The sequence below is a fragment of the Loxodonta africana genome, chromosome 7, assembly GCF_030014295.1.
Source record: "Loxodonta africana isolate mLoxAfr1 chromosome 7, mLoxAfr1.hap2, whole genome shotgun sequence".
Lineage (NCBI taxonomy): Eukaryota > Metazoa > Chordata > Mammalia > Proboscidea > Elephantidae > Loxodonta > Loxodonta africana.
In genome coordinates, this window is record NC_087348.1 from 86448541 (window position 1) to 86476284 (window position 27744).

The window sequence follows — 27744 nt, forward strand, 5'->3', positions numbered from 1 at the left end:
TGACCATTTCATTCATTCCCCTCCTTGTTCTTCTATTCCTGCTCCAAATCACTATGTTGCCTCAGACTTGTCCAGGGTTGGATCAAGGATAGAAAGGAGAGATGAAAGACCAGAATGTTCTTACCTGACTGAGACAGTAGTAGCCTGGTATTTAAGCTCTCTAGATGTGGCAAGAAGAATGAACAAATCTGTCTTAGAAGAAGTACAGCCAGAATGCTCCTTAGAAGAAAAGATTGTAAGACTTCATCTCACGTACTTTGGACATGTTATCAGGAGGGACCAGCCTCCCTAGAGAAGGACATCATGCTTGGTAAAGCAGAGAATCAATGAAAAAGAGGAAGACCCTCAACAAGATGGCTTGACACAGTGGCTGCAACAATGGACTCAAACGTAACAAGAGATGTGGCAATGTCCACATACTGCTTCTGTCTTCCTCAGGGAACTCAAACTCAAGTAGCCAATAGTGGGTGACGTCTCTCCTTGCTGATGGCTTGGGCTTCTCCCTAGTCCCTGACTCCTGGAAGTCCATCTTTAGCCCCTCTCTACCTTGCCCCTCCAGGTGGTCCTCTCGGGAAAAATCCTTTCCTAGGTGACTCAAAACTGGCTCCCTTCTGGGAGTCCACCTCTGTCGTTGCCTGTCAAGGTACTTCTGCAACCATTTTTTGAATTATCTTCAGTAAAGTTTTACTTGTGTGTAATAGTAATGATATTGTTCGATAGTTTCCACATTCTGTTGCTTCACCGTTCTTTGGAAGGGGCACAAATATGGATCTCTTTGAGCTGGTTAGCCAGGTAACGGTCTCCCAAATTTCTTGCCATAGATAAATGAGCACTTTCATCATTGCATCCGTTTGTCGAAACATCTCAACTGGTATTCTGTCAATTCCTGGAGCCTTTCTTTTCACCAATGCTGTTACCAATGCCTTTAGCATAGCCTGGACTTATTTCTTCAGTATCATTGGTTCTTGATCATATGTTACCTCTTGAAATGGCTGACCATCGACCAATTCTTTTTGGTACAGTGACTCTGTCTATTCCTTTCTTCTTCTTTTGATGCTTCCTGTGTCCTTCAACATTTTGCCCATAAAAAACCCATTGCTGTCCAGTCGATTCCGACTCATAGCAACCCTATAGAACAGAGTAGAACTGGCCCATAGTTTCCAAGGAGCACCTGGTGGATTCAAACTGCCAACCTTTTAGTTGGCAGCTGTAGCACTTAACCACCACACCACCAGGGTTTCCATTTTCCCTATAGAATCCTTCAAAACAGCAACTCGAGGCTTGAATTTTTTCTTCAGTTCTTTCAGCTTGAGAAACGCCTAGCATGTTGTTCCTTTTTGGTTTTCTAACTCCAGAACTTTGCATATTTCATTACACTTTACTTTGTCTTCTCGAGTGACCCTTTGAAATTTTCTGCTCAACTCTTTTACTTCATCATTTCTTCCTTTTGCTTTAGCCTCTCTACATTAGAAAGCAAGTTTCAGAGTCTCTTCTGACACTCATTTTCATCTTTTCTTTCCTGAGTTTTTAATGACATTTTGCTTTCTTCATGTATGACGTCCTTCATGTCATCCCACAACTCGTCTGGTCTTCAGTCGTTAGTGTTCGGTGCGTCAAATCTCTTCTTAAGATGGTCTCCAAATTCAGGTGGGATATACTCAAGGTCATATTTTGGCTCTCACAGACTTGTTTTAATTTTCTTCAGCTTCAACTTGAACTTGCATATGAGCAATTGATGGTCTGTTCTGCAGTTGGCCCCTGGTCTTGTTCTGACTGATGATATCAAGCTTTTTCATCATCTCTTTCCACAGATGCAGTCAATATGATTCCCATGTTTTCCATCTGGTGAGGTCCATGCGTTACTGTTTATCTTGTTGATCTTGCAAAAATTCTATCATGCGATCTCTGGCATTGTTTCTATCACCAAGGCCATATTTTCCAGCTACTGACCCTTCTTCCTTGTTTCCAACTTTCACATTCCAATCACCAGTAATTATCAATGCATCTTGAGTGCACGTTTGACCAATTTCAGACTGCATACATTGGTAAAAATCTTCAATTTCCTCATCTTTGGCATTAGTGGTTGGTATGTAAACTTGAACAATAGTTCTATTAACTGGTCTTCCTTGTAGGCACATGGATATTAACCTATCACTGACAGCGTTGTACTTCAAGAGACACCTTGAAGTGTTCTTTTTGATGATAAATGCAATACCATTCCTCTTCAATTTGTCATTCCTAGCATAGTAGACCATATGACTGCCACATTCAAAATAGCCAATACCAGTCCATTTCAGCTGATTAGTGCCTAGGATATCAATCTTTATGCATTCCATTTCATTTTTGATGACTTCCAATTTTCCTAGATTCATACTTCATACATTTCATGTTCTGATTGTTAGTGGGTGTTTGCAGCTGTTTCTTCTCATCTTGGGTTGTGCCACATCAGCAAATAAAGGTCCCCCAAACTTTATTTTATCCACGTCATTAAGGTGGACTCTAATTTGAGAAGGCAGCTCTCTCTTCCTGAGGGGCTCATCTTCCGGCGCTATGTCAGTGTTCCATTGCTAGTCAAAAGGTTTTCGCTGGTCTATTTTTTCAGAATAGACTGCCAGGTCCTTCTTCCTATTCTGTCTTAGTCTGGAAGCTCCATTGAAACTTGTCCACCATTGGTGACCCTGCTGGTATTTGAAATACAGTGGCATAGCTTCCAGCATCACAGCAACATGTAAGCTACCACAGTACCACAAACTGGCAGCCTCGTAGTAGAGTTATCCACATCTGGTCCATGGGAAACAGTGGAAAACTTTCTCTGGCAGCTTCTCACCTTTACCCTTTTTTTTATCCTGAAGTCTTTAAATTCCAGAGGCCAAAGGCTAAGCTCACTATTTTTCTCAAAGCTACCTCATTCGGCTTAAAGTAAAGGAGACACATTTATCTCCCACCCCACATTAAAGAGAAAAAACACACAATAAATACTTAAGGACTATTTGTGTTTCATTTTTGTAAACTGTCCCCATTTTTTGTTGGGTTATTGGTCTTTTTCTTACTGATTATTAAAAGTTCTTTGTATAGTCAAGAAAATAGCCCTTTACCTATGGAATCACCAAACAGGATTTTTTAAAAATCTAGAAATGACGTTTGAGCCATTATGGAGAATAGCAGAGGTGCTACAATCCTTCCAAGTGATAAAGTTCATTCTCATTTTCAGGAAAAAAAAAAAAATGATAGGTTTTCACCCTCTACAGATTAGCAAATATGATGTTGGTTTAAGGTAAAATGACTTCTGAGAACCATCAAGGCATACCAAGGCTAATTTAATGTCTTGTTAGTAGTGTTATCTGTATGGACAAGAGGGAGAAGGGTGGACCAAGAGCAAAAACAGTTGGTGGATTGATAACGGGCTTAGTAACCATACCAAACAGAACAAATTAATTATTAGTGATACCTGCCTGGAGGAGCAATCCCCCGCCTCTGTGGTTCATGGCGTTTCACAGCAGGAGCCATGTCACAGTCACCTTGGGGCCCAGCTCCCAAGCCACAACCTCAGTGCACACACACAACACTCCAAATCAGGTTGGATCCAGGATTTGGTATGCCTGTCATGATCATTGTCTTCAAGTGCCCACTCTGCCTCACATTTGGGTATCTCAAATTGCAACAGTTTCTTCTCCTCAGCTGAGCCCAAGGTCAGCCCAGACAGTAATACCCAGATTGTGCCTGCTAGTGCCCAAGGCCCCCTGGGATGAAGCTTATTCTGAACTCTTACTGGCTCTTTCTGAGCCTCTAATGTCTCATCTGTAAAATGGGGGTAATCCCTCAGCAGATATGACTGCTCTGTGAGAATACCAAGAGCCATATAAACAAAAATATTTGTACACTATTACCTCTAACCAGTGCCTCTCCTTGGAGTCTTCCAAAGGGAGAGAAGGTTCTTCTGAGTTTCCCATTGTTTCCTCCCTTGAGTCTTCAGAAATGACTCCCCTCTAGGAATATCCTCAGGCTCCTCCCCTGGACCCATAGGCTTAATTATCCATTCCTCCCTCTCAGCATCATAGATCACCTCATAGGTCACCTAGGAGATGGCCACTGACTTCAGGATTTACTTTCCAGAAGCGAAACCAAAGCCACAGGTTTGACCAGAGACCACTACAGGCAGCCACGGTGAGGTTGGGGTGAGGGAGACAAGAAATTTGTGGCGGCTTTGGAGGCAGGTCAGTCTGAGATGGAAACTGAACTCCATCTCTTACCATTGACAAGGCTAAGTTCAAATCCCAGTTCTATCATTTAATACCTATGTCACTTTCTTAGAGTTAACTTTGCTAAACCTCATTGTCCTCATTGATAAACAGGGATTAGTAAATAGTACTCATCTCCTGGGGTCACTGTATTAAAGAGATACTACATGGAAAACACTTGGAACAGTGCCTGGCATGAAGTAAATATTCAATACATGCTAGCTCTATATTGCTGCTGAGACAAATATTGAAGGCTGACTAATGCTATCTTGTGTGTGGAATGTGAGCGGGAAGCTGTGAGGTAGAGGGAAGCATCCTGGAAGATCTAGATTTGAGGTCTGATTCATCTTTCTAGGTGAATTCCAGCAAGTTGCTTAGAAGATCTGAGCTTTGGTAGGGCTAGTTTTTATGGCCCTATACAGTCATTTATTTGTTCAACCTCATAGAGCTGCTGTAAATTTCAAACGAGAATGTTTATTAAAAATCCTTTTGTGTGTTCATTTATTCCTTCAACACAATATATACACTGAGCACTTGTTCTGCAGTAGGCTTTGTGCCAGGCATGGTTTCCCCACCAGCAACACTTTCGGTCTAGTGGGTAGACAGACAAGCAATTACAGAATGATTTCAACATGCTGTGGGACTCCAGGGAAGGAGTAGCTAACTCTGTCACAAGTGAAAGGCTGAGGGGGAAATGGAGATGAATGTCCTAAAGAAGGTATATTTGAGCTGAGTTTTGAAGGAAAAAATAGATTACTCAGGCAACACCTAGAAGCATGAAAAAGCATGATGCATTCAGGAAACGTAGGTGTTCCTCGTGTCTGGAGCACAATGGCATAATTTGACATTTATGGGAGCAATGAAGCCAAGGTGGTGAATTTGAAACTTCATTCTACCACTTACTACTTGTGTAAGCTTAGGCAAATTACACCCTGTGCCACAGTCTCCTCACCTGTAAAATGGGGATAAGGTTGTAAAATGTCTCATAAGGTTGTGAGAATTCAGTGAGTTAAATAGCGTCCGGCACAAAGTGGGCACTCAATAAACTATTGTATTTAAGTACATTGAGAGATGTACTTAGAGAGGTGAGCAGGGGAGAGACCATTAAAGGCCTTCTGTGTTAAGCTAAGGAGTTTTCATTTTATCCTGAAGGCAATGAAAGCCACCGGAGAATTTAAACTGGAGAAGTAAAATATCTGATTTGCATTTTATATAGATCTCTCAGAAAGCTGCATGCAAAATGGGTTTTAAATGGGTGAGGATAAAGGTGTCAATATAAGGGAAGAAGTGATATATTGTAGGTTGAAGTAATGAGGATCAAGACAAAGAGATAGAAAGAAGTCCAGTAAGATAGTAGAACTTACAGGAGCTTGAGAATTAGATGAGGAGGTGGGTGACAGGAAGAAATCAGAATATCTCCAGATTGCTGGCTTGTGTAAGCAAGTTTCAGTCACAGATTTAACAGCCATCAATGTATAAATAGAGGTTGAAATCATGGAGTTAGTAGAGTTTTACTCAAGAATGATATGTAGAATGAGAGGAACAGTGGACAGAAAGCACAGATAATACAGTAACCCAAAACAATATTTCTCGAACTCTCATATGCCTACGAATCACCTTGGGATTTTGTTGAAGCGTAAATTCTGTTTCAGAAGAGTTTGGGATTCTGCAGCCAAGTAATGCTGATGCTGCTGGTCCAAGGACCACAGTTAGAGTAGAAACAGTAGAAAAAGCAAATGGAGGAAGAGAAACTTGTCAGTGAGATTGTATCAGTCTCAGTCCAATCAGACAACAAAACCAGCAACAATTCGAACAGAAAATATTTAATATGAAGAATTATAAACTATAACCGGGGATTGGAATAATAAGGGATTGACTGTTGTTAGGTGCCATCAAGTTGATTTCTACTCATAGGGACCTCATGTGACAGAGTAGAACTACTCCATAAGGTTTTCTTGGCTGTAATCTTTACAGAAAAGAACCCTGGTGGCTCAGTGGTTAAGTCCTCAGACACTAACTGAAAGGTCGGTGGTTTGGACCCACCAAGCCAATCTACAGGAGAAAAAAGTGGCAGTCTGCGTTCGAAAGATTACAGCCTTGGAAATCCTATGGGACAATAAGAGTCAGGATCTACTCAACAGCAACCAGTTTAATCTTTAGGCAAGCAAATAGTTCTTTCTCTCACAGAGCCACTAGGTTGTTTCAAACCACCAACCTTTGGATTAGCAGCCCAGCACTTACCTGTTGTGCTACCAGGGCTCCTTGAAGGGCTGACTAGTAAGAAGTAAAAAGAAGAGGGTGGAGCACGACAGTGAAGTGAGAGGATGCTCGCATTTACTACCCCAGCAACTAATCCACTGAACAACGAATGAAAACAACTTGTGTGAAAATTTTCAAATGGGAACCTAATTTGCTGTGTAAACTTTCACCAAAAACTCAATATTATTAAAAAAAAAAAAAAAGTTAAAAGAACTCTAAAGAATACAGGAATAGCAGATATAAGGAGTAGCCACTATACCACTAGGTCTGAGAGAGCGCTCAAGGAATAGGTCCCTCTCTCCTCAGGGTGGGATCCGGGTCTTGTTGGATGGGGCACAACCCATGATTCACTGAATGGCAGAGAAGCAGCTGTCATGCCACGCTAATGGAACTTGCTGGAAATCCACCATCTAGGAAGCATTTCACCAGAGACACTCTCCTATAAAACCACCCAAGGTGGATGCCAGAGGAAGCTGCTCCTGGCCTCCGTGCTCTGTAGGAGCTGGGCACTGGGGAAGCTACCCATTCTGCAGGAGCCTGGGGAGAGTACAATGGAACTTGAACGGAAGCCCCTTTTCTCCCATAATACCTCTCCAGTGCCTTCTACTGACAAAGTTTATCATCATTCCAGCTGGCAAAGGAAAATTACGTAAAGAGCACAGATGGTTTCACAGACAGAAAGGATGAATTTGGAGCTGAGAGGTAATGAATTAATAACCAGCAGAGATAAAGCAGAAATGGCCAGCTGGGAGCTCGTTTGCTTTGAAAATATCCTGCCCTTCTTTATATTTTATTCTACTATCTACCTTATTGGCTACAATTTAAAAGTTATAATATTGATGTAGTCAAGTGTCCATTGCATCTAACAGTTGGTAGGGTATTCAGGCTTATGGCAAGTGACATTTTGGAGCAGAGCTGGGAGCAAAAGCCAGGCTGCAGTGGTTGAGGGGTGAGTGAGAGGTGAAAACGTGCAGAGGGTGGCCAAAAAGCTTGAGGAGAAAGATCGGAAACTAGAGGAGAGCTGAATGGAGTTAAAGAAAGTTTATTTTCTCTAATGGCAGAGACTTGAGCTTGTTTATTTTATGCTGAGGGGAACGAGGGAAGACTGGAAAGATACTTTGAGGACAGAAAGAATGGGATATAATTTAAAGCACCGGCAGAACAGAGACGCTACATTTCTTTCACTGGGAAATGAAGAAAGAAAAGATGAGCACAGTAGCCAATTTTGTGGGAACAGGGGAAATTAAAGGAGTTCTTGTTAGTGGCTTTGACTTTTCCACTGGAGGAGGTATGCCTTTCTGCAATATCTGGTATCTTCATCTCGGCTCTCCTACCTGTCCCACTCCTCTGCTATTGAGAACATTAAACCTTATAGGGTAATTAACTGTATTAGTCTTTCACCCCTACTAGTCTTTTTTTTATCTTGAAGCTTCAAAAAGAAAAACTAGAAGCCCTAGAACAACAAATCTCTCTTCCTCTGGTTTCCAGCACTCCGTTTGCTCTGATTCTCCTCCGCCTCTCTCTCCTCTCTTTCTCAGTCTTCTTCACTGCCATCTATTATTCTGCCTGCTCCTTAGGACTCTGTCCCATGCCCTCCATAAAATTATAATCCCCACATCTTCATCTCCAGCCTTAATCCTTCATCTAACCTCTCCACTCTCATTTTCAGTTGCTGACCTGATGTCTCTTCGCTTGAGAGTCCTGAAAACATTTAATTCATTAACTATACCTCCTAGTACCCTAGCTCTGTTTCTCCTTTCTCAGGTCTTGGCAGCTCCATCGCAGTCATCAAAACTAAAAACCTTGAAATTATTTCTTATTCCTCCCACTCTCTCCATTTTCCATTGCTTTTTAGTCTGATTTGCCTCCAGAAGCATCTTCTCATGTCTCTTGAGACTTTCACCAGCCGGTTAACTGATCTCCTCATGTCTCAGTCTTTTTCATTCCTCCTTCCCCTCCTTTAGAAGGTTATTATTCTATACTTCTTTTATTGGCTGCTTTTCTGGGGGGGCCCAGTGTCAAAGAAGCTCCTTAAGGAATTTATCTGAGTAATCCCAAAATGCAAAATAGGAGTACAAATTATAGTTCACATGATGGAGACAGACCAACCTTATTCAAATTTAAGTTTCATGGGCAGTCCTTGTCAGTTTTTTCTCCCCCTTAAGAGTGACCACCCTCTGATATATTTAGGAAGCAGAAGCATAGGATCCCCGGACATTTACTTGGCCACTGCTCTTCCAGGTTGTATTTTCCTCCTCATCCCTCTAGTCTTATCATGGGTCACCTCTCACCTCTCTCACTCTCCACTTCTCAATTCCACCCTTCTCCATGAAAATCTTCTTCTTCAGATCTTCATTGCGAGGACTTTTACCACCTCCGCACAAAGGCTGTCTGGCCCTCGCCCAACATCAACAGCAACACATTTCCCAAAGTCTGAGTTATATCTAAAATAATGCTCAAAAATTTCCAGAGAGGCATTCTAGACTGTACTTTGGAACTTCAAATCCACTTTCCTTTGAGGTTTCCCTGAGGTGTGAGTTTACAGATGTGCCTCTTTATTCTTCTGAGTATTCAGAGGGCGGCTGTTGGAACACCCACACGAACATTGATTTTCAGAGACAATACATCTAAACTCATAAGGAAAAAAAAAACCAAAACATTGCCTAAATGCCCCAATATTTATACGGCTGCTCTTACCTTCCATATAGTCAGTAGTAACTGTAAGGTGATCCACTGGCCAGTTTGCCTGTGAGTGAAGGATTTCCTGGGATATCAGACTTTCAGGGCTAAACCCAGGGAAATCCAAGGCAAACCAGGGCAAGTTGGTCACCCTAAAGTTAAGAACATGAACTCTGGAGTCTAATGCCTGAGTTCAAATCCAGCTCTGCCACTTATTAACTGTGTGAGCTTGAGCTAGACTTAACCTGAGCCTCAGCTTCTTTATCTGTAAAATTAAAATAACAGTATCACTTTCATAGTATTCTTATATTTAAAAAGTTAACACATGAAAGCACTTATAAAACTGGCTGCAAATGATAAAAGTTTAATAAATGTTAGCTATTTTTATGTATATCAGTGTTAGCTCCTTTTACCATCTTCCTACCCCCATCCCACGCTCACCATCCAACAGTGCCCCTAATAATCTAGAATAAGAAGTAAGCCCATTACTGCATCATATACCTTTTGATATCTGCTCCCTTAATCACACAAAGATGTGGCCAAGACTTTAAAATTACAGCTATAAGAGCCCAATTAAATGTTTAGCCTCCTCCCATCTTTCTTCTAGTCCTCATTTCCCTACTCAACAAGCAGCGCTCAAGCATCTCCTGCGTGCTGCAGTCGCTCTGTGCTTCAAGCTCCAGTGAACACACCAGAAGGATGCTGGTACCTTTGCCCTCCTGAACTTACATTTTGAAAGGAAAGCAAGATAATCATTCACGTTGCTGAGGGCAAGGGCAGGCAGTGGGCACCCAGTCTACAGGTGGCTAGGAAGGGAACCGTCCCTTCGGCTTGTCCTTTGTGACCCAGGAAGGCCAGAAGTCTTCCTTAGCAACTTCCCTCTGTCCTTGCCACGGTGCCACAAAAGTGAGGCCATTTTTCCTGGCTGGTTTCTCTCTCCTCAATAAGCCTTTCTAGGCCCCTTCACCTTTCGATCCCTTGTATACTTTCTGTTGCTCTTAGTCAAGGATTTTCTTCATCCTTTCTTGTTTTACCTCAGACCCATCACTCTTCCCCTCTCATACGATACATGCTTTTTTCTTCCTAACCTTTCACTCAGCACAAATGTGTGGAACATCACAAACAAGTATCTTGTAACTTTACATCTCACGCACATGAGGCTAAGAGCTACCTGGGGACAAGGAATTCATCTTTGTAGCTCCCACAGTACCCGACATAGCACCTGTGAGCCCCAAAGGAATAGAAACACATACATTAGCAGCCAGATTTTTATTACAGGCCTCTCAGGCCCTAAAATAAAAATAGGCTTTCTTCCATTTTGTTCTAACCACTTTTTTCTGATCCCCATTCCTGTGGCAGGCCCAAGGCCAAGGCTAATGGGTGAGAATGGAAATACCAGCACCTTCAACCTCTCCTACACCAACTTCTTCCTGGTGGGCTTCCCTGGGTTGCGAGAGTGGCGGCCCCTCCTGGTCCTGCCTCTTACCTCCCTCTATGTGACCATCATCTCTGCCAACGCCTTGGTCATCTATACTGTGGCAACCCAGCAGAGCCTGCACCAGCCCATGTACATTCTCATCACCCTGCTCCTGGCTGTCAACATTTGTGCTGCCACTGCCGTGATGCCCAAAATGCTGGAGGGCTTTGTGCATTATGCCAACCTCATCTCATTGCATGGCTGCCTGGCACAGATGTTCTTTATCTACTTCACCCTCCTTCTGGACTACAATCTCCTACTAGCCATGGCCCTGGACCGCTACCTGGCCATCTGCCACCCACTCCGCTATACTGACCTGATGACCTCTCGCCTGCTGGGCCCGCTGGCCATTCTTGCCCTGACATGGAGCCTGGGAGTGGCAGTGCCCTTGGTGGTGCTCACCTCACAAGCTCGATTCTGCTGGACAGCAGTGATCCAACATTTCACCTGTGACTACACTGCACTCCTGAGCATAGCTTGTGGGGACCTGACCATCAACAACAGGTTGGGTTGGCTATGAGGTTGGTCACTGTGATCTTTGATTTGGCCCTGCTGGGAACCTCCTACACCCGCATCATCTATGCTGCCTTCCGGATCTCTTCCGGGGGAGTGCGAGCCAAGGCCTTGCACACGTGTGGCTCCCACTTGCTGGTCATTCTCACCATCTACCTCTCTGGTCTCTGTAGTTCTGTAGTCTTTCGAGTGGCCAAGACTGTGTCTCAGGATGTCCAGAACCTGATCAGTGCCATCTACTTGCTGCTCCCAGGAGCCCTGAATCCTATCATTTACGGGGTGAGGACGAGAGAGATCTGGCAACATGTAAAAAAGATGCTCTGTGGAACAGAATCAGCTTAAGAGGTTGGGAAGTCAGAAGCTGCAGAACATCAGAGGGGAAGGGAAACTGCCAGGGTGAGAGGACTTTATCTACTTGGAAAGCTGAGGCTGTAACCTCTACGTACAGGAGACACGCAGACAGTACTAAGGGATTGGCTGAAGTTTCCTGATTATGGGCTCTATAGCAGGCCCAATGTTAGTCAACTATTGCTTGCTGAATTCTTAGAGCACTCTGTTTTCATCCCAATAGTAAAATTGCTTTTACCTATATGTCCCTTCATTTCTCTGTTCTCTTCCCCACAACTCTTGAGAAAGCCCCATTGTTATCCAGATGTATGGAGCTTCACCAGGAGTGGTATAGAGCAGGTCATATAGACCACAACCTGATCTGTATACCCAGTATGAAGCTAATTTATAATCCAGAACCTTCCCTGGGGGGCTCAATCTCTCCCAAATATAGTCTAAGACTTTACATGAATCCCCAGTCTCACCAAATACAAGCTAGCCTTAAGAACATTAGAATTAAAGCACACAGATTGGGTTCCAGGGTTCTAGACACAGATGAGGCTCTGACCTAAGGTTCCCAATCTAGCACAGGTAAACAAGTCAGGCCTACCTGAGGTGGCTAGCCTAGCCCACACAAACAGGTCAGGTCCTGCCGTGGGGCCCCCATTCTGACTCAGACCCCCAGACCAGGTCTTCTCTAGAGCCCAGTTGTCCAGTGCTCCTATAACAGAAATATCACAAATGGATGGCTTTAACAAACAGAAGTCTATCCTCTCACAGTCTAGGAGGCTAGATATCCAAATTCAGGGCACCAGCTCCAGGGGAAGGCTTTTCTTCTCTGTTGGTTCTGGGGGAAGGTCCTTGTCATCAATCTTCCCCTGGTAGGAGCATCTCAACACAGGGACTCCATGTCCAAAGGTTGTACTCTGCTCCTGGCTCTGCTTTCTCAGTGATAGGACGTCCCTCTCCTCTCTGTTCAATTCTCCCTTTTATATCTCCAGAGAATTACTCAAGACCTAACCTAATCCAGTACATTGAGTCCTGCCTCATTAACATCATACAAAAAAAAAAAAAAACCAAACCCATTGCCATCGGGTCAATTCCAACTCATAGAGACCTTAAAGGACGGAGTAGTAGGATGGCCCCACAGGGTTTCCAAGGAGTGGTCGGTAGATTCTAACTGCCAACCTTTTGGATAGCAGCTGAGCTCTTAACCACTGTGTAACTAGGACTCCCATTAACATCATAGATGTTAGGATTTACAACACATAGGATAATCACATCAGATCACGAAATGGAGGACAACCACACAATACCAGGAATCATGGCCTAGGCAACTGACACACCTTTTTGGGGGATAAAATTCAATCTATGACACCAGTCTAACCCAAACCCACAGGTCAGGCCATTCTTCCCATCTCAGCCTGTGTAATCTATCTAAAATGTAATCAGCTATCTCCTGCCTGAACACCTTCCACAGTTCTGTCACTCATAGGATAGACTCCAAGTTCTTTAATATGTGCCACACAAGGCTCCCCATCATGTGACCACAGCCAATCTCTTCAGTTTTATCACCTACTGAAAGTCAATAACAGAAGGAAAAATGAAAATTTTCCAAATATGTGGAAATTAAACAAGACAGGGTTAAACAACCAATGGATCAAAGGAGCACTCACAAGGGAAATCAGAAAATACTTAGAGACTAATGATAATGAAAGCACAACATACTAAAACTTATTTATGGGATGCAGTGAAAGTAGTGCTAAGAGGGAATTTTATAGATGTAAATGACTACATTTAAGAAGAAAAAATATCTCAAAGCAATAACCTAACTTTACACCTTGAAGACCTACAAAAGGAAAAGAAAACTAAGTTCAAAACTACCAAAAGGAAGGAAATAATAAAGATTAGGGAGAAAATAAAAAAGAGGATAGAAAAACAATAGAGAGAATCAATGAAACCAAAAGCTGGTTCTTTGAAAACAGCAATAAAATTGACAAACCTTTAGTTAGACTGGCAAATAAAAAGAGGATGCAAGTAACTAAAATCAGAAATGAAAGTGGGGACATTACTACTGACTCAAAAGAAATGAAAAGGATTAAAAGAAAATACTATGAACAATTATACGCCAACAAATTAGATAATAACCTAGATGAAATGGACAAATTTTTAGAAAAACACAAATTACCTGAACTGGCTAACGTCTCAGCAAACCAGTAACAACTGAAGAGATTGAATTAATGCCCAAAAACCTCCCAACAAAGAAAAGTTATGGACAAAATCGTTTCACTGGGAAATTCTATCAGACACTTACAGAAATGACTCCAATCCTAATCACACTTTTCCAAAAATAGAAGAGGGAAACTTCCTAATTCATTCTGAAAAAAGTCAGATAAAGACACCACAAGAAAACTACAGACCAATATCCCTTATGAATACAGATGTAAAAATCTTCAACAAAATACTAGTAAACCAAATCTAACAGCATTTTAAAGGATTATACACCATGACTAAGTGGAATTTATCCTAGGAATGCAAGGGTGGTTCAACATAAGAAAATCAATCAACATACTACACCACATTATTAGAATGAAGGAAAAAAAAATTACCATCTCTATTGATGCAGAAAAAGTACCTGATAAAATTCAACACCCTTTCAGGATAAAAACACTCAACAAGCTAGGAATAGAAAAGAAATTCTTCAATATGATAAAGGGCATTTACAAATAACTCACAGCTAACATCATACTCAACAAGGAAAGACTGAAAACTTTCCCAAGATCAGGAATAAGATAAGGCTGCCTACTTTCACCACTGCTATTCAACACTGTTCTGGAAGTTCTAGCCAGAGAAACTGAGCAAGAAGAAACAAAAGGAATCAAAATTGGAAAGGAAGTAAAACTATCTTTATTCACAGATGACAAGATCCTATACTTGGAAAATCCCAAAGAATCCACAAGAAAGCTACTACAGCTAATATACAAATTCAGCAAAGTTGCAGGGTACGCGATCATCACACAAAATTCAGTTGTATTTCTCTACAACAGCAATGAACAATCCCAGAAGAAAACTAAGAAAACAATTCCATTACAACAGCATGTAAGAGAATAAAGTATCTAGGAATAATTTAACCAGGGAAGTGAAAGCCTGGTACACTGAAACTGTAAAACATTGCCAAAAGAATTTAAAGACCTAAATAAATGGAAGCACATCCCGTGTTCATGGACTGGAAGACTTAATATTGTAAAGATGTCAATACTACCCAAAGCAATCTCTGATTCAATGCAATTTCTATTAAAATCCCAGCACCCTTTTTTTTTCAGAAATAGAAAAGCTGATCCTCAAATTCATATGAATTTACAGGGGGTCTTGAATAGTCAAAGTAATCTTGAAAAAGGAAGAACAGAGTTCAAGAACTCACACTTCCCAATTTCAAAACATACTACAAAGCCATGGTAATCAAAACAGTGTGGTAGTGGTATAAAGACAGACATACAGACCAACAGAATAGAATTCAGGGTACAGAAATAAAACCAAACATCTATGGTCAACTGATTTTCAACAGAAGTGCCAAGTCCATTCAATGAGGAAAGAACAGTCTCTTCAACAAAGAGTAGTAGGGCAACTGGATTTTGGCATGCCAAAGAATAAAGTTGGACTCCTACCTCACACCATATATAAAAATTAACTCAAAATGGATCAACAGACTAAATATAAGAGCTAAAACCATAAGACTCTAAAGAGAAAACAGGGGTAAATCTTCATGGCCTTGGATTTGGCAATGTATTCTGAAGATATGACACTGAAAGCATTAGAAACAAAAGAAAAAATAAATCGCATTTCATCAAAACTAAAAACTTTTGTGTATCAAAGGGCATTATCAAGAAAGTGAAATGACAAGCTACAGAATGGGAGAAAGTATTTGCAAATCAAGTATCTCATAAGGGTTTAATATCCAGAATATATAAAGCAATCCTACAACTCAACAAAAGACAAACAACTCAATTTAAAAATGGGCAAAAGACTTAAACATACATCTCTCTAAAGAAGATACACAAATGTTCCAGTAGGTCTTGAGTCCAAGCCTTTGAGAAGAAAGCTAGCTCAAGGATAGAAATTTTGTGTCAGAGGTTATAAGAATTAAATGGTTTATAAATGTTAAACACTAAGATGCTGTACAAATGTGAAGAATATTATTGAAGTCTGGAATCAAGTAACAGAGATATATTTTTAACAATTGTTTAATGTTTCAGATACACTAGCTGAGTAGTCTTTCCCTGTAGCTTCAGTTAAAGAACAAAATCTAGTCTATATCCTTTTGATGATAAAACTATGTGTATGTACATAGGTTTATGTATAATGCATAATGTCCGGCACAAGGTAGGCACACTCAACAAGTATTTCTTAAATGAAGAACAAAGTAATTCTTATGTACCCAGGTGATTCTTACCTATCCATAAGAATCACCTGGGAATCTTGTTAAAATGTAGATTACGATTGAGTATATTTGAAGTGGAAATGAAAATTCTCAGCAGGGGGCAGAATCGGAATGAACTGGTTCAAAGCCCTGAGGATTTCAAGTTACTTAATTTTTTTGAATCTATTTCCTTACCTGCAAAAGTAGAACTTAATGTAGGTTATATACTGAGATACAGAACACTGAATTGAACACACACCATCAAAAAATCCAATGAAAACTGCCAAAGGAATAGAGAGTAGAGACTTGAAGAACATTCCATAATTTTCCTGAAAAAAGCTGTGAAAATTTGGAAAGCATTTTACTAACTAAAGATGCTAATGATGCTTCTCCGTATCAAAATTGGGAAATTAGCCACATTCAAAAAGAGCACCAGTTAATATAACAATAAGGGATAAGCATATGTTTGTTTATATACATGCATGTGTTAAAAAGAGGAAAAAGGCATATAAATATTAAAGTCAGGGTGCTATATAGATTTTAAGCAATTTGTTTTAAAATTTTCTTCCTGAACTCTCAAAGAACAGAAACATTTTTTTCTTCAAATTTGACATTTGTATGAAAATAAATGACAAAATTAATCTGACACAGTCACTTAGAAATGTTCATCTTTATTTCAGATGACCTATAGGACCTTGTCCAAATAAAGGTCCTGGAGCAAGTCAGAGAAGACAACAAGAGCCTTTCCTGGGTGGCTCTGATGGGTTACTGGTATGAATAAGGACTCAGTTTTGCTTCTAGGGACCCCACCAGTCAAAGCAGCAAAACTAAGCCACCTTACCAAAACTGAGAAAGAGTACTTTAAATGAATTGATCCTTTTTCTACAATAAGGTCCAGCCAAGCCTTACCACCTCAAGCAAACTCACTACGCCTATCTATGATCAAGAAGTAGTGTGGCTGTCAAAGAAGTGCTGGTCTCTTCTGAGCCTTTCTTCTCAGGATCCACACATCATACACTCATCTCTATTCTCCAGAGAGCACACCATGGCTGCTGTGTTCCTCTCCTTCTCTTCTTCCTCTTTTGATGCCTTTTCCTTATCTTTCAGCTTCTCCTTATTTAGAGTGAACTGGATAGGATTAGCTGCTGGTCTTGTCCTTAAATAATACATCCCAGTCTTCAAACCCTACAAGGGAAGTAAAAATAACTATTAGAAGAAACCATTTGTGAGAATGCTACACATTCAAGACCAATGTTAAAAATACATTCCCATAAGCCAGTTCAAATTCTCTTCTAAACCTGAATTTTATCTCCACTAAGAAGCCTTTCAAAAATGTTCAGAGCGTGGAAATCATACAGCTATACCCTGTATCTTTACACCTAAAATAGGCTTATCCATTTGGAAATGTCAAATATTTTTGTTCTCTAGTCTGTTTTCTGTTTTGTTTTGTTTTTATGCATATGATTTCTAAGTTTGCCCAAGATAACATGTCTGCCTTAGATTATAACTAAGAGGGTTGGACTGTGTCTCTGTATAGGATGAAAGAGATCAGTTACGAAGTTGAGACTAATGGCAGTGGAACAGGAAGGGATTCAAGAAACAGTATGAAGGAAAAACTAATACAATTTGATGAGTGACTGCATGGAAAATAAAGGAAAGGATCATAGGTAACTCCAAGGTTTCAAGCCTCGAATGATATAATCTATAGAAACAAGAAAGTCCTAAACCAGAGCTAATTCTGGTACAAAAACCATGAGTTGGTTTGAACGTATTGGATTTGAAGTGAAAGAAGGATTTTTGGTGACAGTATTTAACAGGTAGCTAGATTTCCTCCACCAACCTGCTTCCAGCCATAGAAGTGCATACTAGTGAGTTTGCCATAGTTAGGCTCAGCAATATGGATGTTCAGAGACTGGCTTTGATCGATGAAAGCTCCTCTCTCAGCTGCCATCTTCAGTACAGTTTTTTGAGAGATTTCCCACACTGTCTTATAAAGTTGCTTCAGGTCATCAGGAATTTCATGTATGCTCTGAAGAAGGGAAACCAAATGTTTATTCCACTCCTCTTGAAAAAAGCAGTATGAATGACAGAATAACGGCCCCAGGTTCCAGCCTTGGTTCTACTTCCTGCCAGCTCTGCCCATACTATTCAGTATGATACGACATGATGCTTATCAGATTTGCCAAAACTACTCGCCTCTGGTTTAGAAAGTCCAACAAGGCCCTATCTAATCAACCAAGTATCATTCTGGTGGTGGTGGCTTCAGCATCCATGTTTGATTGATTTATGGCCTAAACATGCATTGTTTAGAGGCATTCAAGAAAGAAAGGAAAAGTCAGAACTAAGTAGCAATAAATTATTCTTGAGTTTTGCAGAAAATACAAATTATCAGGATATAATCACAGGGACATGATCAAGGGAAGCAGTGGGACAAAACCCTTTAATTAAACCAAAAGGGCTCTATAAACTCCATTTGGAGTCAACAGAAATCAGGTTTTCTTAGGTCTAGGGTAAACTCACATTAAAACATACAAGTTGGCTAATGCTACAGTTTCTGTCATCAAACACAGAAAAGTTACAAGAATCTTTGTATCTGTGTTGTCATGTACACTGATGTTTAGTCAGAAGCTTCTACCTACAAATAATTGCTTCTTGATTGTCAGCTGCAAATAACTTATTGTTAACCACTATTTGTGAGTCTGTCTTCTGGACTATCAGTCCTCAATCTCCATCATGTTTTTTAATTAAGTTTGACTCTCTAATTTCAGACTTTATATCAATGGTTCCCAAACATTGATTCATTTTGGAGTCATCTGAGGAATCTTTAAAAAATACTGATGCCTGGCTCCCACCTACAGACATTCTTATTTAATTGCTATTGGGTGCAACCTAAGCTCTAGGATTTTAAAAGCTCCCCAGTTGATTCTAATACGCAGAAAAATTGAGAACCACTGCTTTATATTAGTGTACAAACAACAAGAAGGTAAAGGCTATGTGAAGATAAATACTGTCCTACCACAACAATGCACAGGTAAGCAGAGCCTGTACTACCACACTGAACAGCCATTCTTTCTCTCTACTGCCTGAGAGAAGTGTGGCTGCACCACAATGTCCAACTCAGCTCTCTGAAGATCACATTTCACTTTCACTCTGTACCTGGATAGAGCCATTGCATGCAATAATCTGGTTTTTCATCTCTTCATTCCACAAGCCCCGCTCAGTAAGATCTTTCAGTAAGTGGGGATTCACAATCTGAATGGAAAAGCAGAAACAATGAGAAGGTATATACAACAATGACAGGGCTTACACAGGATCACAGGCCTGAAGCTTTAAGAAAATGAAATCACTGATGAATTATTTAACATTAAATTTTGTAGTAAATACTATTTTTTATAAAACTGAGAGTCCCATTCTACCATATGAAAGCTACATTCCTTCAAGAGCTTGACATTTGTTGTTCAATAAACATAATACATTGTATTTGCAAGTGAAAAGAACTGACACTGTCTAAACTGGGTAAATCTATAAGGATTGTTTTTTGTTTGTTTAAATGTTATTGCGTTTTAGGTGAAAGTTTACAATGCAAATTAGTTTTTCATTCAAAAAGTTTTATACACAAATTGTTTTCTAACATTAGTTGTAATCCCCCACAATGTGTCAGCACTCTCCTCCTTCGCCTTTCTTCCCTGAACTCTCTGTGTCATTCATCCAGTTCTCCGGTCCCTTCCTGCCTTCTCACCTTTGCTTTTGGGCAAGTGCTGCCCATCTGGTCTTACACTTCATTGAACTTCTAAGAAAATTCCTCCATGTGTGCTATTGTTTGTTTTAAAGGTCTGTCTAATCTTTGGCTGAAACTGTATTTTTTAGGTAAGGATACAATAGATACTTAGGGAAAAAATTCAAACGTATCCTCTCCAAACCTTACAAAACTTTATTTCAGAGTATCTGGAAATTCATAAATGAAATGCTTTTAAATTAGTGGTTCTCAACCCTAGAGTCACCTGGGAATCTTAAAAAACAAAACAAAACAAAACACTGGTTCCACCTACCAGAAATTCTAATTGGTAACCTAGGTTGAGAACCACTGTCTTAAATGCTTCTATACACTTCTTGAGTGTCACCCACTTAAGCATACATCACAATGATTATAGAATAGTTAAACATCACTTGAACTCTAATACCAAGCTTCTCTCATACTCAACCTCCAATCATTCACTCCTTCAATACATATTTATTAAATGCCTATTATGTGCTGAAATAATATGGAGAATGTTAGATATGAAATAACTCACTTTATCAAAGCTTTGCCTCCAAACTAAGAAAAAGCGGGCATTCTAAATCTGAGTGAGCATTTACTTCCAGCATCGGGTTTCTGAAAGATCTCAGTAGGTCTGGTTGTGATCTCACCTGAAATTCTCCTGACAAGACTCTGCGAGTATAGATGTTGCTGGTGTAAGGTTCAATGGACTCATTATTCCCCAGTATCTGAGCAGTTGAAGCAGTAGGCATCGGGGCAATAAGTAAACTGTTTCTTACACCATACCTAAAGAAAAAGAGATTTTTATTTGGTGACAGTCAAAAAGCTACAAGCTGCCAGGAACACAGCTACTCACTGGAGTAAATGCTGCTGCTGTGAGTAACATCATACATGTATTTGACTTGCATGCAACCCCACAGTATGGGTGGTATAGATAACTCCTTTCTTAAATGCTGATTTCCTAAACAGAATTAGCACAATTTTCACTGCTGGATATCCTTACCGTACCATGACCTACGCTAATTGCACTGTAGCACTCAGCTATCAGCACTTGATTCACTATCTTGCCCAGGGAAGCACTCAAATCTCTTTTGAAGAGTTCCCCACCTGTGTCCAGGTACACTCATTCAACCCTCACTTTTTTTTAAGTGCCTATATAAGCCTTCAGGAAATATAATGATGGAAAAGTAGTCAGAAGCAGACACATATCATCACAATTCTCCATTATCCTGTGAATAAGGCAAAAAAATAGGCTCAAAATATATTTCTGATTTCTTCTACTACCTCTTTAGTCACAAGTTGTTGGAAGGTTAATATCTTTTAACTTACTCAGTGCCAAGGAGAGTGCTTAAGGAATAACACACTATCTGACATACTGAACAATTTTCAAACTGCCCCAGTTCATCCTACAAAGCTCATCCTAAGAGATACCCTCTCTATTAACTTCTTTCCTGACCAGGAGGGCAACTCCAAATACAAGTGTACCTTTAAGCATATTGTACCTTTATGTATACTATAACTACTTGTGCTATATGTCTTACGTTACTTAGTCTTAAATTTCTACAAAGACAAAGAGCATGTTCTTCTGCATCTATACCTATGGGCTCATATACTGCTTGGCATACAGCCTCATATCCTGATGAAGTCTGTACAGCTGTTCTCAAACCCACTCTCTGTCACTTTCTAGTATGAGGCATCAAGCAAATCACCATGTCTTTACTTCCTCCTCTGTAAAACAGCAATATTATCTGTCTACTTCATAAAGAGTCCATCTAAATTCAAGTAGGAAAAAATGTTTTGAAAATTCAGGAATTCAAAATAGAAACATGTTTTAAAAAATCGTACATATATGATATATCCAAACTATGGAATTACCTGTAATCCTTAAAAATATTAGGTAGATCTATGTGTTCTAAAAGAGAAAGATTTCTAAAATATATCACTAAATAAGAAGTCTCAGAGTAACCAGTCAAGTTGGATCATATTTATATAACAAAACTGCGTGTGTGTGTGTTTATCTATCTGCAAATTTACTGAAAAATGTCTAGAAAAATACACACCATCAACAATCTCTGAGAAAAGAAATTTGTTGGTCTTTTGTTTTGTGGGACTTGTTTTGTAGGACAAGTGGTTGGCAGAAGAGTATAAAGAAGGACTTTTACTTTCTATTGTATTTTTGTGTTTGAACTCTATTAATAATGAATGTATATGTGTGTGTTAATTTTGAAATTTAAAAGTCATATATGTAGGAAAAACAGCTAAATATAACATATTGAGAAAAAATAACAAAAATAGAGTACAGACCCATTTTTGTAAAAACTAATTTGCATTTAAATACAAGCATGTACTCACTCAGAAAAAAGTCTGAAAGATGACAGACACCAAGATGTAAACAGGTTTTTTTGAGAGATGGTACTAGGATAATTTTCATTTTCCTCCTGACACACAGGGTTTTCTAAATTTTCTACGTGTATTATTTAAGTAATACATAATTTTAAGACAAAAAGATATTTTTAAGAGCATTTTTAAGCTGTTTCCCTTGTAAACATTAAACATTTTACACAGAGTATCATGATAGAAAATTATTCACTCAATAAAACATTCTGCTTGCCCTCAAATCTCATGTTTATTAGCTTAAAAGGCCTACAAAGACCCAATCTTTAAATTTTTCTTTCATACAGTTTAACACATTACCTTATAAAAGCTCTTCCAAAATCCCTAACTTATTCCTATGACAATCAATTCAAACAAAGGCAATTTATGTGCCCAATGTAGCTAAGCAATAAATAAAAGTAAAAATATTCAAAACAAACACACTTGGAAATATGAAAGTTTTAATAATGAAAAAAAGAATTACCTAAGGATAAATCAAAATGGTTAAGCCCAAAATCAAGATCAACTAATAGTAATACACTTACCATGTACTGAAATGTTTTCACTGGACCAAGGAATTTATAGGTTACTACATATATATTACCTCATAAAGTTTTCTTACAAAAGTAGTTCTGTGAGATAGGTCATTTTAGCCCCATTTATTTATTTATTTATTTATTTATTTAATAGAAGAGGAAAAATAAGTTGCAGAAGTTAAAATGATATACTTAACTTCTAAAGAGCCAGGCGGGAAATCCCCAACCCTCCTGACTTCAAAACTACATCTCTTTACTTACTTTGCAATCTTCTCCTTGAGAAGCTTCCAGTCCCATAGGTCTGTAGGAGTAACATTCCACATATCATACTGAAGGATCTAAAGAATATAAACAACCAAATGCATGTTCAGTCACTCCATGGCAATTTAAATCTACAACAAAGCAAATGACTGACATCCAAATAAATGCTGTAGAACTGTGTAAGGAATACAAAGTCCTGAAAGTTCCCTGTACAGACTTCCATGTAGTCATACTGATCAGAAACATGCTAAGCCTTCTTAGAGGATCAATATCACACTTACAAACCAGTAAATCCTAACACTCGTGAAAGGGTGTTGCTGAAATGCATTTTCTTTTACAGTAAAAGCATTACTCTAATCTCATCTTTCTTCACTGTCTTGATCTTCCTCTTCATCTGTTTACTTTGCTAAACACCTATTTTCAACAATCCCACATTAGACTTCCTAAATACCCACAGGCATGTCAGAATGAAAAAGAACGTCTTATTTTATGTGGAAGAGAATCATACTACTGATAATAACGACAGCACGTAACACAGAATTCTAAGAAGGACCCCTAGATTCCTAACCCTGGTATACATACCATGTGTAATCTTCTCTCGAGGGTGGACAGTATCTCTGAATACCATACTGCCCAGGACCATGGCAAAGGAAAAGAATTTTTGCAGATGTAATCGGGGTCCCAAATCAGTTGATTTTAAGTTAATCAAAAGGGAGGTTTATCCTGGGTAGACCTGGCTTAACCAGAAGAAAGCCCTTAAAAGAGGCACTAGGCCCTTACTAAAAAAGAGACTCTCTGTCCTACTGGTCTAGAAGAAGCTAGGTGCCATGAATTCTACAGCTGCAAAGAAAAGAATTGGTGAACTTGGAAGACAACCCTAAGCCCTGTGGAACACCTTGATTGCTGCCTTGTGACAACTTGAAAGAGGACCCAGCTAAGCTGTGACTGGACTCCTGAGCCATGGAAACTGTGAGATAATAAATGTATATTGTTTTAAGCTGCTAAGTTCACCAAGAGAAAACTAATACACCTACACCTCACTTATCAGCTATCTCGTTATCCGACCTTTCACGTTTATGACAATAATAAAAAAAATCTACTATCCGATACATTAACAACATATGTCTAGCGAAAACAAACGCCAAGGTGTGATGTGGGAGTAACAGTGGCTATGATGGTTAAGATTCTGTGTCAACTTGGCTGGGCTGTGATTCTCAGTGGTTTGGCAGTTATGTAATAATGCAGTCATCCTCCATTTTGCGATGTGATGTGGTTACCCTCCATTTACACATAATGCCAATTTTCATGTAATGACCTGGTCTTTGGGACCTAACTATGTCAACAAATGAGGAGTGGGTATACAGGCAGCACTGTTCTTAAGCCATTTTAGCAATGACTAGTTCTAAGTAAGAGATTAAAATACAGTATTCTTTCTACTCCAAAAGGCAAAAGTACTGTGTTAGCTTCCCATGGCTGGCAGAACAAATTACCACAAACTTGGTGGCTTAAAACAACAGAAATTAATTTTCTCACAGTTCTGGAGGTCAGAAGTCCAAAATCAAAATGTTCAGAGAACCACATTCCCTCCAGAGGCTCTAGGAGAGATTCTGTTCCTAGCTTCTCCCAGCCTCTAGTAGCTGTTGGCAATCCTAGGCTTGTGGCTGCATTGCTCCAAACTCTGCTGTCACAATGTCTCCTCCTCTTCTCTGTGTCTTTAATAAGGACAATTGTCACTGGATTTAGGGACCACCCAGATAATCCAGGATGATCTCCTTATTTCAATCTTTAACTTAATTCCATCTGCAAAGACCCATTTTCCAAATAAGGCAGCATTCATAGGTTCCAAGGATTAGGATATGCATGTATTTTGGGGAGCCACCAGTCAACCCACTACAGGTACTTCCTGGCAAAAAGAAATTTCATCCATATACTTACGCCTTTGCTGACTGGAGAACCCTCATAGGTTTCATATGGGCCATGCTCCTTGGCCAGTTCACAACTGGCTTCCAAGGCTCCATAATAAATGGTTTCAAAAATTTGCTTATTCAATAATTGTGCCTCTGGACTCTCAAAAGGATACCTCATCAGGATAAAAGCATCTGCCAGACCTTGTACCCCAATTCCAACGGGGCGATGGCGTTTATTTGATAAAAATGCCTTTGTGCCAACAGATTTAGAGAAGAAAAAGAGAAAACATTACTGAACATAAAAAGCACCATTCTGCACCAAATAACACATATTATCTCTTTATCTCAGTTTTCTTACACCATACCAATGATAACTATTTACATGATGACCTTCAGACCCTGATAAGCAACCTCCACCTTGGATTTCAGTAATTACCAAGAAGGAAGAAACTGATTCATACCTCTGGGACAGGGTAGTAATTTATATCAATAATTTTATTCAAGTTACGGACAATAACTTTGGTGACTTCAGCCAACTTCTTAAAGTCATATGTGTGTTCTGATGTGACATACATATTCAAAGCCAGAGAAGCCAAGTTACAAACTGCAACCTGGAATGCAAAAAAAAAGAGTTAAGAATCGTACAATTTCGATTTCTTCCCAGTTTGTTTCAACGGGCACTATGCAGGCTTCTAACACTCCCGACATTAAAATTTAAATGTTAATCCCCACCCTCTTCATCATTCATCAGTCCATTTCTAAGTCCCACTGATTCCAACTCTCAATATCTATTCATGTACATGAGTAACATGCACCAGAGAAATAAGTACGAGGGAGAGTGAACCTGTGTTCACAGGGTACACAGCTCTATTACTAGATACGTATCACATTGTGCTACGATTTTTTTATTTGTCTCATTCACTAGTTGTGCATTATTTAATATGGTAGCCACTAGCCACATGTAGCTATTTAACTGAAATTAAATAAAATTTAAAATCCAGTTTCTCGGTTGCACTAGTGACTAGTCTTCTCCAGGTGATTATCCCAACTGCTGTATTAACAACCACTACACTAGGTGGTGAGCTTCTTCAGGCAGAAATCATATCTTATTTAGCCTTATCATTTTAGCACCTAGTGCACCTGGTATATATTAAATGCTTAATAATGCTGAATGAACACGCCTTCTTTTCTCTTTTGATTACAACTACCCCAATCCAAACTTGCAACTCCTCTCATCTGAACTACTGAAATAGCTTTCTGACTGGATACCCTGATGCTCTTCACATCTACTCCATTCTACATGTGTTACCAAAGACTCTTTTAAAACAGCTTGGATCACATTAAAAAAAAAAAACAAAAAAACTCACTGCTGTTGAGTCAATTCTGACTCAAAGCAACCCCATAGAACAGAGTAGAACTGCCCCATAGGGTTTCCAAGGAGCAGCTGATGGACTGGAACCATCAACCTCTTGGTTAGCAGCCAAGCTCTTAACCACTGCGCCACCAGGGCTCCATAAGTTCAATAAATGCCAAGGAGAAAAACAATACAGAAAAAGAGAATGCTGGCGCTAAGGATGGAGGGGATGCCATTTTTAAATACAGTTGTCACAGAAGGCCTCACTGAGAACATGACATATGAACAAAGAACTAAAAAGGCTAGAAAGCAAATCATATGGTTACCTGGGGGAGGAGCATTTAAACATTCAAGGTACAGTAAACAGCAACTTCAAAATCCTGAGGCTCCTGCTTGACATGTTTGAGGAACATCAAGGAAATTGGTAGGGCTACAGCAGAGTGAGCAAGGTGGAAACTAACAGGGAAAGTGAGGGTACCCACTTGTGTGGGCCCTTGTAGGGCATTGGAAGGGCTCCGAATAGAAAGGAATAAAGTAGTGATACATGCTACAACATAGATAAACCTTGAAAACATTAAGCTAAGTGAAAGAAGCCAAACACAAAAGGCCATATATTTTATGATTCCATTTGCATGGAATGTCCAGAACAGACAAATTCAGAGACAGATAGTAGATTAGCGCTTAGGGAAATAAGGAAATGGGTATAGCATTTCTTTCTGGGGTAATAAAAATGTTCTAGAGTTAAGCAGTGGTCATAGTTGCACAATCCTGCGGATATACTAAAAAACACTGAACTGTATACTTTAAAAGGGTGAATTTCATGGTAAGTGAATTACCTCAATTAAAAAGAACGACCTCTGGATGGCTGGAAAGCCACAGAGGAGTTTTGTCCAAAGGAATGACATGACCTAACTTTTGTTTTAAGAGGGTCACTTTAGCCTCTATAATATAATCTTGTATAATAGTTACTTGTTGTTGTGTCGTTAGGTGCCATCAAGTCGGTTCCGACTCACAGCGACCCTATGCACAACAGAACAAAACACTTCCCGGTCCTGAACTACCCTTAAAATCGTTGTTATTCTTCAGCTCATTGTTCTAGCCACTGTTGTCAATCCACCTCATTGAGGGTCTTCCTCTTTTCCGCTGACCCTGTACTCTGCCAAGCATGATGTCCTTCTCCAGGGACTGATCCCTCCTGACAACATGTCCAAAGTATGTAAGACACAGTCTCACCATTCTTGCCTCTAAGGAGCATTCAGGCTGTACTTCTTCTAAGACAGATTTGTTCGTTCTTTTGGCAGTCCATGGTATACTCACTATTCCTCGCCAACACCACAATTCAAAGGCGTCAGTTCTTCTTCAGTCTTCCTTATTCACTGTCCAGCTTTCACATGCATATGATGCCACTGAAAATACCATGGCTTGGGTCAGGGGCACCTTAGTCTTCAAGGTGATGTCTTTGCTCTTCAACACTTTAAAGAGGTCTTTTGCAGCAGATTTACCCAATGCAATGCATCTTTTGAATTCTTGACTGCTGCTTCCATGGGTGTTGATTGTGGATCCAAGTAAAATGAAATCCTTGACAACTTCAATCTTTTCTCCATTTTTCATGATGTTGCTCATTGGTCCAGTTGTGAGGATTTTTG

General features: G+C 39.7%; 1 protein-coding gene and 1 pseudogene across 3 annotated transcripts in view; one reads left to right on the plus strand and one right to left on the minus strand.

Moving 5' to 3' along the window:
• The first annotated feature begins 10525 nt into the window (after positions 1-10525).
• Positions 10526-11854, plus strand: LOC111747666 (olfactory receptor 52B6-like; annotated as a pseudogene).
• Positions 11855-13425: 1571 nt separating this feature from the next.
• RRM1 (ribonucleotide reductase catalytic subunit M1) overlaps positions 13426-27744 on the minus strand; it is a 43214-nt gene continuing 28895 nt past the window's right edge. The window contains exons 7-13 of one of the 3 annotated variants that reach the window (XM_023539025.2): positions 25206-25355; positions 24773-24994; positions 22838-22914; positions 20318-20453; positions 19067-19162; positions 17751-17939; positions 13426-17095 (exon numbers count right to left, since the gene is read on the minus strand). In XM_023539025.2, coding sequence (XP_023394793.1) covers positions 16907-17095; positions 17751-17939; positions 19067-19162; positions 20318-20453; positions 22838-22914; positions 24773-24994; positions 25206-25355 — 1059 coding nt within the window. In that variant the 3' untranslated portion in view covers positions 13426-16906. The remainder of the gene's footprint in view (positions 17096-17750; positions 17940-19066; positions 19163-20317; positions 20454-22837; positions 22915-24772; positions 24995-25205; positions 25356-27744) is intronic. The other 2 variants (XM_064288594.1, XM_003420072.4) reach the window with 2 other exon arrangements.